Here is a 15034-nt window from a genome sequence, read left to right on the forward strand (position 1 = left end):
CTTTTATCTGCACAAGACAAGGCCAAGCCTAGAACCAGTTTAAGCTCCTTAAATTGCTAGTATGACAAAAAAAACCCCAACTTGCTTATTAAACTACAGCTTGAGTCATACTGAAGTTGCCTTCTTTGTTTTAGCAATACATGTACAGCCAAATACCACCAGCAGAAACCCTTATGAAAAAAAAGAAAAAAATAATTTTAAGAACAAGGGTATGTCCACTGGTTCATTAAATTACCCAGAGAGGAGCATACTGAAGTTGCCTTCTTTGTTTTAGCAATACATGTACAGCCAAATACCACCAGCAGAAACCCTTATGAAAAAAAAGAAAAAAATCATTTTAAGAACAAGTGTTCTTAAAATAGAGACTTCCATTTTAATCATCTCCCACCATATGTTTTGACACAATGGTATGTCCACTCGTTCATTAAATTACCCAGAGAGGAGCAACAATGCTCCAGGACAGACTACTGCTTAGAGGCACTGGACTGCCATAGGAATGGTAATATGTGTGCACATGCTCTGAACAGAGATTTCATTTAGGTATGTGCTTTCCTGGAACAGCCTGAATTATTTCTGATAATGCAATGAGCAATCAGGAGAAAACTGATCACTCAGTAGGACTATACATGTACTCCTATTTATCACTTTTTTAAGGGTTCCCATAGCACGAGTGACACCAGACACATGCAAATATTGACAAGAATACTTTGGTGCCCCCCTTCACAGCAATGCTCTACTACCTTGGATACTATCAGAAACAAAACTGAAAGACTTCAATGAGGCAACAGTGGCTACCAACACAGAGTGACAATTCCTAGGCCCTGCCAATACTGAAACTGGATGACATTTCACTGTCCTTCTTAAAGCGAGCAAACAGAAGTAAAAATTATATAAGCAGTGATCACTGAATGTGGAAAGAACACACAAGCTACTTATCAATCTACAAGCTTTGAGAGTTTGAAGACAGCAGGTAATATAAAACTGAAATACACAAGGAGTAAAAAAGAGACCAGATATTACAGAAAGAAGAAATTTAGAGAAGGCTGTCAATTCAAAGGTTACCGTCATAATGCTGTCCAAGCCTCAGAGGAAACAAGGATAACCAGAGACCTACCTTCAATTGGCACTTGAATTTTCTGCAGCAGCCACAGTCTGATTTCTGATTGATTGTCTAACTGGGTTTCTTGACAGGTCTTGTCTACAGCTGGTACTAATGAAGAGTCCACAGACTCTTCCAGATCCTTTTCCTCTGCTGCTGCTGAGCTGATTTCTAATGAAGGTGCTTTCCTTTCAACACAGCAGGAATCAAGCTCCATACTTTTAACTGTATGGACTTCATTAGCTTGGGACTTTGAACAGCTAAGTGTAAGGTCTATGCCAATTGCTTTATTGTTTTCACCTTTCTGGATTTCAGCCTTGTGTAAGTCTTCAGATGACTGAGACCCATTTCCATCTTTATTGAGGTAAAATTCAATAAGTTTATCTTTCTCTAGCTCTTTCTTAGTGTCCAATTCCGTCTCCACCTTACCTGTCGGGGTACTGACACATTTGTTTACTTCTGGAATAACATCTTGCTTTTCACACAGCTCTAAGTCTAAGTCAGCTTTAGGTTCAACACTGTCCTTTTTTTCCAAGGAATCAACTGTCAAGTGCTCCTGGACTTCTGTAGTAGGTTTGGTTACCTGCTGCTTAGTTCTCCCCAAGTCCCTGGGGTCAGCCAGCAAGCCTTCCATTACTGAGATTTTCCTGTCCAACCCTCTATCCATACGAGATGATGTCTTTTCCAGCTCAGTGAACTCATCCTCTCCTTCTCCTAGAAGGGATTTTTCTTTGGTTTTGGTATCTGAAGCATTTTTTTCCCTGGAAGGGTCCTTGGTACATGCATCTGCATCAAACTTTTCCAAATGTTCAGTGGCAGTGATGTTGTTGGGAAACTCCAGAGACTTGGATTTGATTGAGCCCGTACTCTCCGATGACTGAAGAACTTCAAAATCAGCGGACTTTTCCTTATCAGAAGGCTTTATCTGTTTGGCACCCAGAGCAACAGATGCATCTCCATTCTGCTGCCTCTTTTCCTTGCTAAGGGATTTGAATTTGCTGAAAGGATTGATATCTTTCTCAGAGGACAGGTCTTCCCATTCTCCCGGCCTGTACAGAGGACAAAGATCCTTTGGTATGTCACTGTCAGGGGAAATGATGGATGTACATACGATGTTAAAAGCAAAATGGAAATGGAAAAAAAATGAAAATAAAAACTAAACATCAACTTAACTTAAACCATGAAATTAGTTGCAAAATAACTTCCTCCAAAATAAACACAGAGTACTGGAAACAAGTGACTTTAAAGACAATGAAGAAAAATGCTGAAAGTATAATATCAAAATAAAATGAGTAAACCACTTTGCAGAATATGCCATGTAGGTGAAGAAATGTAACACATGTAATAAGAATGTGCAAGTCATCAGAAGTTCCGTAATAAAAAAACACAGGACATGTATTTAGCTGCTGGATTTAAATTCAAATCATATTAATACTGTAATTTCCCACACCTGACAATGAGTCAACATCTACAACCATCCATGCTTCTCTAGTCAGTACAAATGTATTTTTGAGAAAAAAGAAAATCAGAGATAAGCTGTATCCTGTTTGAACACGTTTACTGCAGAACAGTAACAGGCAACACAGTTAGTAGCTTTCTTCTTCTATTTGTCTCCATTATTCAAACATACTGTTTGAATGCAGGCTTCCCCAAATATTTCTTTTTAAGCAGGACAATCATAAAACATTTCAAAATGAAAAATTCTGAATAAGCCTATCAGCATAAAACTTGAGCTCTTTGTTACTGCTAAAACTCTGAGGAGAATTAGAAAACAAGATCCTCATCACTTAAAAATTACTAAGAAGTTATTAAACACTCCAGAAGTGAGTGCAGCAAGACTCTGTAAAGTTTTTCTTGAAATGAGAAATTCAATGAATTTCACTGTTCAATCAGGTATTGCCTGTAAGAACAAAATCCTGCTTAGAACAAATAGACAGCAGTGCCTGGTCTGTGCATAAATGAAAGCAGCCCACCCTAGAACGTCTATAATGTATTATAGATTATAACTATCAATGAATTTCTAGTTCTGAGATACAAGTATTCCACAGTCTGGTGTTTCTGTAAGTCTTGAAGATAGCAGCTGAGGTGCTGTTACGTTCAAAACTTTCAAATACTCCTCTGAGAACAGTTCTGGTAACACAATAATGGTCAAAATTTAAACCTCTTCACATCCACTCAAAGAGCCCTAGAGACAGGTCAGTGCCAGAGCCCAACTGTGGCATATTACAAATGCTTTTATTGATTACTGGTTTGTACTCCTTTGCACTTAGGTTCTCACATTTGTGTTAAATGCCACTTAAGTGTTCTAAAGAGAAAGTTGTTGTTCTGAAGAACAACACAAGTGAATAATTCCTTTGCTGGCACTTTATTCTGTTGCACTAAAACTCTTCCCCTCCATTCCTCCCATTCCCCACCCCTTTTCCATGACCCTTACTGAAAATCTGCAAACGTAAGTTCAGGGAAGAACACTCCTTACGATGGCAATGCATCTTTAATCTTCATGTGAGAGATGTCATTGTAGAGAGCTATAGAGACAACCTCCTCCATGGGGCAGATGAGCCCATATTCTTCACAGCCATTCTCAATTACCAGAGGATCAGACTTATGTGGGTCAAACATGATATTGTTTGGAGTTACTATCATGACTCCTCCAACAACGCCCTAAAACAGGAGAAGAAAGAGTCAGCACATCACATGTAATGCACTTGTCATTGGGTGTTGAATTTCAGGCTTACTACCCTAAAAGCAAAACCACTTTCCTGCCTCGTTGTACTGTGTCATGCAGTGTTTGCTAGTAAAATACTCTGCTTTCCAATTGCATCAAGTCAGACATTTTAAGGAGAGAAAAAAAAATTTCTTAGTATCATCCAACTTCCTGGCTCGTAAGGAAGAACATCTGAATTATTCATCTTTCAGTACTGACTGCTACAAGCTAAAAATGTGATTATTAATCAATCTCAGACAAAACAGATTAGTGGATTTATTTTTTAAAAAAACTACATAGCATTTTATTCTGGATGCAGCTAGTTTCATTTGATCCATAAATTTACATGCAACCAACACAACTGCATGCAGTTTTACTCATGGAAACATCCAGGTTACTATGCCAAGCTAACAGATCAGAGGTCTCCTTGATCTACTTTCCCAGAGGTACATGCAAAAGCTTTTTCATACAGGGATCTGATATGAGAAAGCTTCTTCCCAACTTAGAAACAGCTCCTATGATTGGTCCAAGCATATTCTGCACAGCTGCAGAGGACTCATTTAATTCTTCAAAATGTGCTCTAGCAATGGATTTGATAAAAGGCTGCTGCATCAGCCATTACTCAGCATCAATCCATGGCAACTGACCATTTACCAAGGTTTAAAAAGATTTCCACTGTCTTACTTCTGCACCCTCTCCTCCAGATGAACTACACAATTCACCAGACTAACTCAGAATCTGTCTGTAGATCATGGCATCTGACAAATGTGAGACAGAGATCAAATGGAATGGCCCACACTGCAGGTACTATTAATTATATGGGGTCATCCGCAAGGCAAGCCAAAGAAGGCTCATGAATGCACAGGTAAAAGACCACAAGCTTGGTCTGTGGGGCTTTTTTAAAAAGCAGGTAATCTATCAAGCTGATGGCTTGGCACTGGCAAATGAGCACATGAATGGCTGCTCCTTTATAAAGAAAAGTCTGTTCATATTTCCTATTAGCTTCTCCTGTATGACTCACTCCTCAGGCTTGGTTTGTTTGGATGACAGAATGAAAACAAGTGCAGAGGCTTCCCCCAGAAGTCAGAATACAATACATCAGCAGGACGTACTTCCCACCCAGCCACTGCAGGAAGCCAGGCAACAAGGGATTTCAGCTACACTGGCAAAGAAGCCATCTCATTTTTGATTGCTCTGGCTGAAAATTACTGTTTCCATCCAGCAGCCATAAAATTGCCAATCTGTATCCCCTGCACCTAACAAGCATCACATAGCAAGTGACAGTACTGCCGTAATTTACATGCCAGACACCAAGTAGTCCTCCATTATGTTCTACAAAATGCAGACTGTAAAACTGCAGAGTTGATAAATCAGTCTGCATCCACTCAATGCAAAAAGAAGCCAGAAACCCTAAGTGTAAACACATCCATCTTACAAAAGTCAGGACTAAGGGGAAAAAAAATGTTGCAACTACAATGATTATCATCTCCAGTGTTATAAATTCCAGAAAACTTGAAAACCCAAACACACAGACAGCTAACGGAAACCAGAGTCAACAAGGACAGATATGTCAAGGTAGGCAGTTCAGGAAGACAGTGCCTTGAACTTTGAGAAAAGGGCTATAATACTACCCAAGCTCTGTGCTTCTAAAACACTTGCTATAATTTAGGATTGCAGTCCTGGCCTATGTTACAAGAAACAGAAAGAAAAGACTGTATAATGCAATATTTATCCTTTTATTAGGCTTGCACAACATTCATTAGCAAGTGCAGAAGCAACATAAACATATTTGGAAAGGCTGCTCTGGAAACAGTTAAAATTTATCTTCACATCATAAATGAAAAAGATTGGCATGTACTCATTTTATAAAGCTGTTGCTCAATTTGATGGTACTGGACAACTAATCCTGACATGTCATAACTCTGAAGTGCAGTTCCCTCTGTGTATCTAGCAGCACACAAGCAAAAGAACAAAATTATACAGCATATTATTACAGTACCAGCAAACACAACAGTAACAGATAAAGCCAACATAACTTTTACGTTCTTTAAAAACATTAAGCACATTTGACTCTCCCAGCATTCATCTCTCACCAATCCAAAGAGAATCTCAAACAATGCCCAAAAATCAGGTTCCACCTACCTTACCATCTGTGAAGTAACGACAATTCATTTTTAAAAATTTGACAACCACAGGCTCATCCTCTTCTGAAGTAGAGGACAGGACTCTCTCCACTGGTTTGAAAGCCTTTCTTGCCAAATCAGCATCCTTAGAAAAGAAAAAGTTCAGTGCAGAGCAACAGGACCAGAATCATACTCTTCTAGATTTTTGAAAACTAAAAGGCCAGGTTCAAACAATTATTTTCCATTTGCATAAGGAAGAAAAGCAATGATCATATATGTAGGTATATATTTACACTTCCCACAGTATACATATGTATTTTCAATACATACAGTATGTATTGAAAAAAAAAACAACAAGCCCACCCTTGTAACCTTACAAGAAATTCCATACAAATAATAGCCAAGAAATTAAAAAACACCAAGACAGGTCAACTCATCAAAATTCAACTACACACTGTCATTAGGGAGAGGGCCTGCCCTGACACATCATCTACACTGAGGACGTCTGCTCACAGAGCGCTGGTGTGATTCCCCATGCAGATGGAATAGGGGTAAGGTTAAACACAACTATTCACTCCAAGCTTCTCTCCACTTTTGATTAGTATTGACTAATTGAAATTAGTCAATTAGTGATTAAATTACTAATTCCTTAATCTCAGCAGATGTTAAAGATGTTAAAGGCAGCTAAACTGCCTGTCTAAAAATCATCATGGCCAATCACCCTTCAAAAGAAAATGAAAGATCAACTATGCCAAGACCCTTCACAAAGATGAAATCCAGCAGTCTTGTCTAAAGACAAGTCTGTACATGGGTACCACCACAATTTAAACAGAAAGAAACTGACTGCTCAGACTAAATTAACAGCCTCCCTGTTCAAGGATGCCAGTGCAGGATCAAGGCTCTGGACTACAGAGCAGCATAAAGATCTCCAGTAGGAAACACTAAATAATTTTTAATATTTAGCTTTCTATTCTTTAAAGATTATGCACTACACAGTTTTTAGTAGTTTGGATAGACTCAGGACCCAACTGAACTTGTAATTGGTTTCCACACTCACAATTCCCTTAATTTGGACTATTTTTAAAATAATGGTAAATTTTGTAGTGCAGCAAACTAATTTAATGCAAGACACTACACACAAGGCCCATAAACTCGAAAACCACCTATTTACACAGCCTTAATTCTCAGCTTCAGAAAATATTTTGAGAATTTAAGACCAGTGAACCACGTCTGACTTACAGGGAGTTTATCATATTCAGCATCGGATGATGAAGGAGAAACAGGAGCACCAGGACTAGAAGACAGCCTCCCAGCACTTGTATCTGGCACAAAGAGAATCTAAATACAAACAGGCATTTCAAAACAGTGAGGCAAAAGCTTTAAAAGGTTATTAATTATGTTGTATTAGAAGGACAACACAATACTGATCACTCGTATCTGCAATGTACACCTTAAAAACATTCAGAAAAATGAAAGTAATTTCCTTATTCCAGCTTTTGTCTGCTGGGTATTCTTAGGCAAGCCACACCATCTCTCCATGCCTCAGTTTCCCTATCTGCAAATCAAGACACTTCAGCCTCCTCATGGCTGTGAAGCAGAAGCAGAGATCTGCATTTTATGAACCAAGTGTTAATCTCCCCACTTGCATTTCCAGTCCTGGAAATTTTAGGATTTAGGAGTCTCCTAAAAGGTCTCTCTCTACTTATTTCTCATCTTACCGGAGACTGACTCATACCCAACATAATGGCACAAAGGCATTTCAATTTCTGTCTAATTCTTTAATGTATTATAGATTGTATTTATCCAGACTTCCCAATAATCCAACGCTTACTGGAGACTGACTCATACCCAACATAATGGCACAAAGGCATTTCAATTTCTGCCTAATTCTTTAATGCATTATAGATTGTATTATCCAGACTTCCCAATAATCCAACACCCTTGCAACAGCTGTATTATCTTCTTGAGCTTCAGAGTGATCTTTAAGCTTTAGTGACAGTACATAAATAACAAGTCAGATATGGCAATTACGAAGCTTTCCCATCACACCAATTCCAAATAATAATCTAAGTTTCACTTTGAGGGAGGGCTTTAAATTAGTGTCTATTATCCTTGTATCCAAGTACCTGAAAGATACATGTAAGTACTAAAAAACTTCTAAATACATAGCCAATAATTATGTTTCAGGTATTAAAAAAACCAAACAAATAAATAAAATATTTACCTGGCCTGGCACAATTGTCTGTGTGAAAAGCTTATTGAGCTCCACAAGCTTGTTTGGGGTGACGTTGAACTTTAATGCTATGCTGTTTATGGTGTCCTGATTTCCAGCCTGAAGAAAGAGTTGATGACTAAGATACCATACTGAACACAGCACCACACAGAAACTAAACCCATTTATCAGACTGTTTGCTGGGATAGACTTGACAGGCATCTATTTAATAGCTTAGGTGATAAGCCAGTATAAAAAAAAAAAAAAGACAGAAATATTCTTTCACAATATACAGTAGAAAAAAATGTAGAGGTGTTACAGATGCCCCTCTCCTTTTCTCTTAAAACTTTAAAGCAGCACATCTGTATTTACAACTGGTCTGGCGGGGAGGTCATACACTGCAAAGTTCACTACACCTCCAGCAGCCACAGCATGTCAGGCATTTGTGCAGTTCCCAGATGGGACACCAGCTTACACAGAGGTCCTGTATGGAATGCACTTAGTGACCTGAGGGCTCACGCAGACAGAGCAGAGCTAGCCCACTGCTGCCCTGCTCCAGCTTACAGAAACATCTCATCCAACACAGCTTATCTGCCTGATGACTTAAGCAACACTGCAGAATGGGAGTATTTTTCAGATTAATAAAACCACTGCTCTACTAGAGAGCCATAATGCAGAAGTAAAAATGGAACTGGCAGCTGCAAGAGGGAGAGATCCCAGGTTGAGCAGAGATTCTGGATGTGACCCTAGCTCTCCCCTTACAGTGGTATTTGAATGGTATCAATAGGGGCAATCCCTACTGTGGTAAGTGCAAACTGAGAAAGAATTAGTGCTTACAGTTTTGTGCCACTGCCCCCCTCTCAACCTCAACAACTCCACTTTCAAAAAGCAGGCATGAACATACCACACACCAGTACTTACTGTATATTCTATGGTACCATGGGGCTTCTGAGAAACCATCTTCTTCTCTTTTTTTTCATTGCTTTTGTTTTGATTGTCATCTAAAGAGCAAAAAAAATAATCAAGTAATTGACTGTCAAGATGTTTACCTTTCAGCACGTTTGGAAGAGATCTAGAGTATGTGCAAATTGTAGCTGTGAAGAACAAGAGGACACATTAAAATGCCTATTAAGCCTTAAGATTAAATTGTAAGGCAAGAAAACTTCATCAAGCACAGCAGGATTAGTGATCGTTCAGGAACTCTGCAGGAGTAATGTATATATGATACCACAGCAATACACAACTGCTCCCATGGTTTCTTGGTGATTCCTGCACAGTTCAGCTGCTGGATACGCGTACTTTGTACCGTCAGGTGAACAGACACATATCTACTGCCTTGGTACAACCACAACAAATATTGGTTAGTCACCACTTCACAAGTACGATATATTTAAACACTACTTTAATCTCTGAAGGTAAAAGTGTGCCAAGAGTCCTGCAAAACATGCATGTATACAGTCAAGCCTGAGAAAGCAGAAAGTTTATGCAGAAGAGTTTTTCTGTCAGCTGCAATACACAGAACTCACGCAGCTGCAGAACCCAAACCCTTGCAGGACCCAAAAGGTGCTCGTGAGCTGTCAGCACCAGAGCTCTCTCCCAGAGCAGGGTAGAGATCTCCAACTCTTATGAGAGCAGTGGGTGAGTAAAGGCAAGGCTCAGGGAGGATGGAGCTGCCCAGCCAGCCCCAGCCCCATGGCTCCCCCTCCAAACCCAGCGCCCAGACCCACATACCTGGGGGAGGAGAGGACAGCATGCAGCCCCAGCTCCAGGAGTGGGGATGGGGTGCCAGGAGGCAATTCATGGCTCTCCCTGCCTGCCTGCCCCCAAGCCCTTAGAAAGGCCCCACTGCCTCTGGCAGGACACTGCAGCCTGGATGAAGTGGGGAGAGGCAAGAAGACAAGGCAAGGCTGGGCCCAGCAAAACCAGCAGCCAGGACCAGGAGCAGGGACACGCTGTCCAGGGTGGACTCCTCCTGTGGTCCAAGCCAGCAGCTCTGGAAGATCAGGGAGGAAAGGACTGGAAATGGCAGCGCAGGGCTTCTGACTTGCACATTCAGGCTTTGCTGCAACCTTTGCTATTTCCAGAGAGCAAGAGGCAGATAGTAAAAGGAAGGGCGAGGACTTGCCTGCCACACTGTAATGTACACAAGAAACAAGGAGGGGCCCAGCGTGCTGCACCTGAGCCTTCTGCTGGCCCATGTCCACAGCAAGATGAATGCTGTGGGGCTGCCTCAGTGTGCTGCTCTCTCAATCAGAAGAGACTCACAAGAGCCCAGGACATGCACCCAGGCGTTACTGCTGGCATATCCCACCCAGCACCTGCCAGGGATGCAGTCATGAGAAGTGCATTGGGTAGGGACACTACAGATAAGGCGACAGAGGCAGAAAGCATGTAGAAGGGAAATACAGTTTAAGTACATGCACATAGTGTATATGGCATGAAGGACAGCGGGAGAACAGGAAGATCAGGATAATGCTGGCTTTTCTCTGACTGCATTTTGAAACACAGCATCACTCAATGATCTCAGACACTTCATGTCTGAGACGACACCCACATTGAAACTTTTTAAATTAGCTTTCTTTCTGTGTTTTTCTGACCATTTGTGTTTTCACCATTGCCATGCCACCTTCTGCTGATCAAAGTGAAAGCAGTGTGTGGAAAAACAGATAATGGCAGCATCAGCAGGGCAGAGTATTAAACCATCAGAAACACAATGACAACATGACAAAAAATCTGACAAATACTGGATGTTTTCTTTATCCATTACGTACATAAAACTGCCAATATGGCACAATCCTGCCTGAAGAAACCCTGCCAACTACTGAGTTCACACTGTTTTGTACTTCCAGGAGATACCTCTTCAACTAATCCAGAATAACTCTAATTACAACTACATATCACACATGTAGGCAAACTACATGAACTTTTTGTGACCTTTCCCTGGAGAAAGAAAGGTAGACCTTTCAGCTAGACTTGATCTAGCTGAAAAAAGGAGACAAGTTTTCAGATATTTTACCCTTACTTATCTCTGAAACAGTACACAAGATAGGAAACAGTTAAGAGCAATAATCTCACACTATCTAGACATGCACCAGTAAGACCTTGGATGGGTGGGAATAAAAATAAAGTAGGCCAGAGAGATGTAGAGAGAAAGAGCTTTTGCACCTGCTGAATGAGAAGAAGTTTAAGTCTGTATGTAGCTGGGAGAAATAACAATATGCAATAAAAGCAGTTTCTCTGAAGAGCTTATAATATTTGCTATTAGCTGAACATTTTTTATTCCAAAGCTTTGTGTTTAACAATAGAGAGTTGACCACAACAGCAACCACTATGCCCCTGTGGCACAAAAAGACCACAAAATAGCAATACAGACAACTTTCTCCCCTGCAGCTTCCTACCTGGGAGGTAGGACACTTCTGTCTTCCCCTGTGAAATATCAGTATTTTCCAGGTTCTCCTAATTGCACTGCCTACTAAGTTTGGAGATTAGGAAATACTATCCAGGAAAATGCTATAACCTGTATAACATTTACATAATCTATATATACTATATTGACAGGATACATATAATATCCTCTAGTTCTTGGTTGACAGAACTGTGAACCTGTTTGTTTAGTAGGGTCCTGAACATAACTGTGGTACAACAGAGAAGAGTGAACTAAATGTGCACACAGAGTTGAAAACCTCTAACTGTAAGACAAGAAAAAATGAAGTTTGAAAGACGAGTTTAGATTAAACAAAATACTGTGTGTTTAGTAGGGTCCTTAACATAACTGTTGTACAACAGAGAAGAGTGAACTAAATGTGCACACAGAGTTGAAAACCTCTAACTAAGACAAGAAAAAATGAAGTTTGAAAGACAAGTTGAGTTTAGATTAAACAAAATACTGTGCTTTTTGTCAATAAATGTTAATAAATCCTAAATAAGTTGAACAATTAGACACTTTTTTTTCACACCTATGTACAAGAATATGTGTTGTACAGTCTGGTTAGCTACAAGCTAAAAGAAGCAGTCACAGTCTGTAAATTTATTTGTTTCCTGAAACCAAAATCTGACATTTTGTGTTTGGATACTTTTGTCTTCTACCCCCTACTGCCCTCCTTTTTTGTTCTATCTCAGCAACAAAGGGTTCAGAACACTGTCCATGCAGTCCATACTAGTAGTTACTAGTCAGGTTTGGGCAACTCAAAACCACATCCTAATTATTTGAATAGTGTGAATTCTTAACTAGTCTATGTTTTTAATTGTGCATAAAAAGATTTAGAATAATGAATTTAAAATTTCAGACCTTCAGAAATAAAAACCGTAATGAATCCATTAAACCTGACAGGTACTGCTCATGTGATGAGGCCGAGGTCACAAATCGTGCTCTACATGAATGGTTTACAGCAGAGTGACTGGCAAGCCTGCCAAAGCACCACATTTAATTGCTTAAACACACACAATATACTGTCTCTCCAGTTCCCCTAATCTTCTCTCATTCCTCCTCCTGAAAGCCAAACATTTTCTGACGTGATCTGAAGGCAGGCAGCTCTTGTATAGCCACAAAGGCACCCAGAGCACATGCAGGCATGATGGAAGCCTCAGGAACCACGTTTCTTTCAGTCAGAACTAGATCAAGAGCTCCACAGGCTTTAAACAGCTGCCTTTGGCTACTTTTTGAACTTGAACACACCTAGTGGTGAAATGACTCACGGTTCTGCATCCCAAGTTTTCCTGCACTGCACGTACACTGGAGATGGGATTGCACACCCATGAGAAGTGACTAGGTGTTAATGCAAATTTGATCACACCGCATTTTTAGGCAAAAGGCAGAGTGGGTGGACTGAACCTCTCTGTGGTTTTGGGAAACTTGTAAATTGAGAATTATGTAAAAATAGTAAAATAATAAGCAGTGAGAAGAAGAATGCCAAGTGAGAACAGGCAAGAAAATACAGGCTTACTGAAAACAGACAGGTCTAAAATGGGAATTTTTCTGCCTGTAATGATATATTTGTATCTCAGTTTCTTAGCAGACTCTTGACATTTCGTTTAGCAGTGTTACAGGAAACCTTACAAAAAAGTTACCTAAGAGTAATTTGGAAACCAGCTATTGAAGGAGTATGATAAAGAGGTCAATCAGTTTATCACCCAGAAGACCTTGACGCGTGATAGGAGAATTACACCTCTGCAACTGTGTAAATAGCTCTGTAAGTAGATAGAACAGGTCAAGGAGCATCAGGAGTCTCCCGGGCTGCCCACATGGAGCACAGACCCATCATCACTGCAGGCTGGTGCCATCACCACTGCTGCTGCCCAGCCCAAATGAGTGTGAGGTGTGGCAGCGCTGGCAGTGACAGCTGGACCTGCCAGCCTTGTGTCTGGTACTGCTAGCAGGAATGCCCGAGCAAAAAAGGGGACAAGGGACTGACTGCTTTCCACACCTGGCAAACAAACTCAGTAGCCTGAGAGGACAGAGGCAATGGCACACTTGGTGCAAAAGTCCATTTTACTCATTAATTTCTGTCTTACCAAAGATTTAGGCTTTGGGAAATCTTTCCCCTGATTAGCCCCCAAATCACAGATTTCCCAGAGTAACACCATTCACTGAACTGTTCTGTTCTTCCAAGAGCTCCACACCACTTCTATGCCAATGAGCCCCACGCTAACATGTGCTCATAAAGCAGTGCTTCCCTTCTTGTACTTCATACTTCACTGAATGTCCTAATTAATGCTGTTTTAAGGGTGAAAAAATAAATAGTCATTATTCACCTTCTGCATGCCATTCATGATGTCACACATTTCCAGCATCTTTTCTCAGTTCATTCACTTTTTCCAGCTGACTAATACTGTGATACTTTGGACTCTCCTATTTCTCTGATCACACAGGCTTGTGTGATTGATAGCTTTTCTTCTCCTACTACATCCTTTTTGAGTTGGAGGAAGTAAAACCAAACACAGATTTTAAGCTATGATAAAAACAATAACATATGCTAGTGACAGAAAAAAGGGTTTCCTTAAACATGTATGATACTAGTCCTTTTTCCACATCACATACTAATATTTTTTCCACGCTGCTCAGTATGTCACTGCTGTTTTGGGAGATTCCAGTCTCACATCTCTATTACAGATTTGTTACAGAAGCAATAAAATTATATTTAATAAAATTATAAATAGTCTGGCGAAGCACCAGGACAAAGGAGTAAAAACCTATGGGTAGCTTAAAAGAATCTGAAACACAATCAATTCAGGGGAGAACAGTTATCCCTCAGAGTAACCTAATCAGGGTACTGATAAGGAATTAAATAAACAAAGCTTCCTGGGGTAGCTTCCTTATCACTGAATGAGGCCTGATATCAATTATGGTGACAGAGATGGAATATAGTAAGTACCACTTAAGTGATTCTACTCACAGAGATCTCAAGAATATGAAAGACCTACCTGGGATGATAGAGGGGGAAGACAAATCAGTTTATCTGAACAATTTTTTCCATGCCTACTTTCTACCCTGACATTTTAATAACTTTCAGCATCTCTGCTGTATGCAAAGCTGTGCATGGGATGATGTAATTCTGATTTAAAGCATCTTTCTGGCTTTTCTCATGGCTCTCAAAGTGATGAACTGAACAGCATTCACATTAAAATTACTAGTTTTAAATAAAAAGTCTTTCAGCTCCTGTCAAGCATGGGTGAACCCCACCACCACAGGGGCCAGACTCCTGGTTTGGGACACCTTCCACCCACTCTGATGTTTCAGCTGCAGCAGCCTCTGAGAAAGACACCCCAGCCCCATTCCCTCCTTTAGCCAGCTGCAGCAGTTAGGGGGCATATAAAAAGGATTTCTGGCCATCTGATCACTTATCTCCCTGAAGCAAATCAGCAAGACAGAAACATTCCCTACTCAGATTTGGGTAGTG

At 40.3% G+C, this 15034-nt stretch overlaps 1 protein-coding gene across 6 annotated transcripts in view; it reads right to left on the reverse strand.

The window, feature by feature from the left end:
* Window positions 1–15034, reverse strand: part of NCOA7 (nuclear receptor coactivator 7) — an 85550-nt gene that overhangs the window by 15480 nt on the left and 55036 nt on the right. For 4 of the 6 annotated variants that reach the window (XM_039707222.1, XM_039707224.1, XM_039707225.1 and 1 more), the window contains exons 4-9: window positions 9060–9139; window positions 8151–8258; window positions 7166–7264; window positions 5946–6071; window positions 3576–3760; window positions 1115–2181 (exon numbers count right to left, since the gene is read on the reverse strand). In XM_039707222.1, coding sequence (XP_039563156.1) covers window positions 1115–2181; window positions 3576–3760; window positions 5946–6071; window positions 7166–7264; window positions 8151–8258; window positions 9060–9139 — 1665 coding nt within the window. The remainder of the gene's footprint in view (window positions 1–1114; window positions 2182–3575; window positions 3761–5945; window positions 6072–7165; window positions 7265–8150; window positions 8259–9059; window positions 9140–15034) is intronic. The other 2 variants (XM_039707226.1, XM_039707227.1) reach the window with 2 other exon arrangements.

The sequence above is a fragment of the Passer montanus genome, unplaced genomic scaffold (genome assembly GCF_014805655.1).
Source record: "Passer montanus isolate IOZ18808 unplaced genomic scaffold, ASM1480565v1 scaffold2, whole genome shotgun sequence".
Classification (NCBI taxonomy): Eukaryota; Metazoa; Chordata; class Aves; order Passeriformes; family Passeridae; genus Passer; species Passer montanus.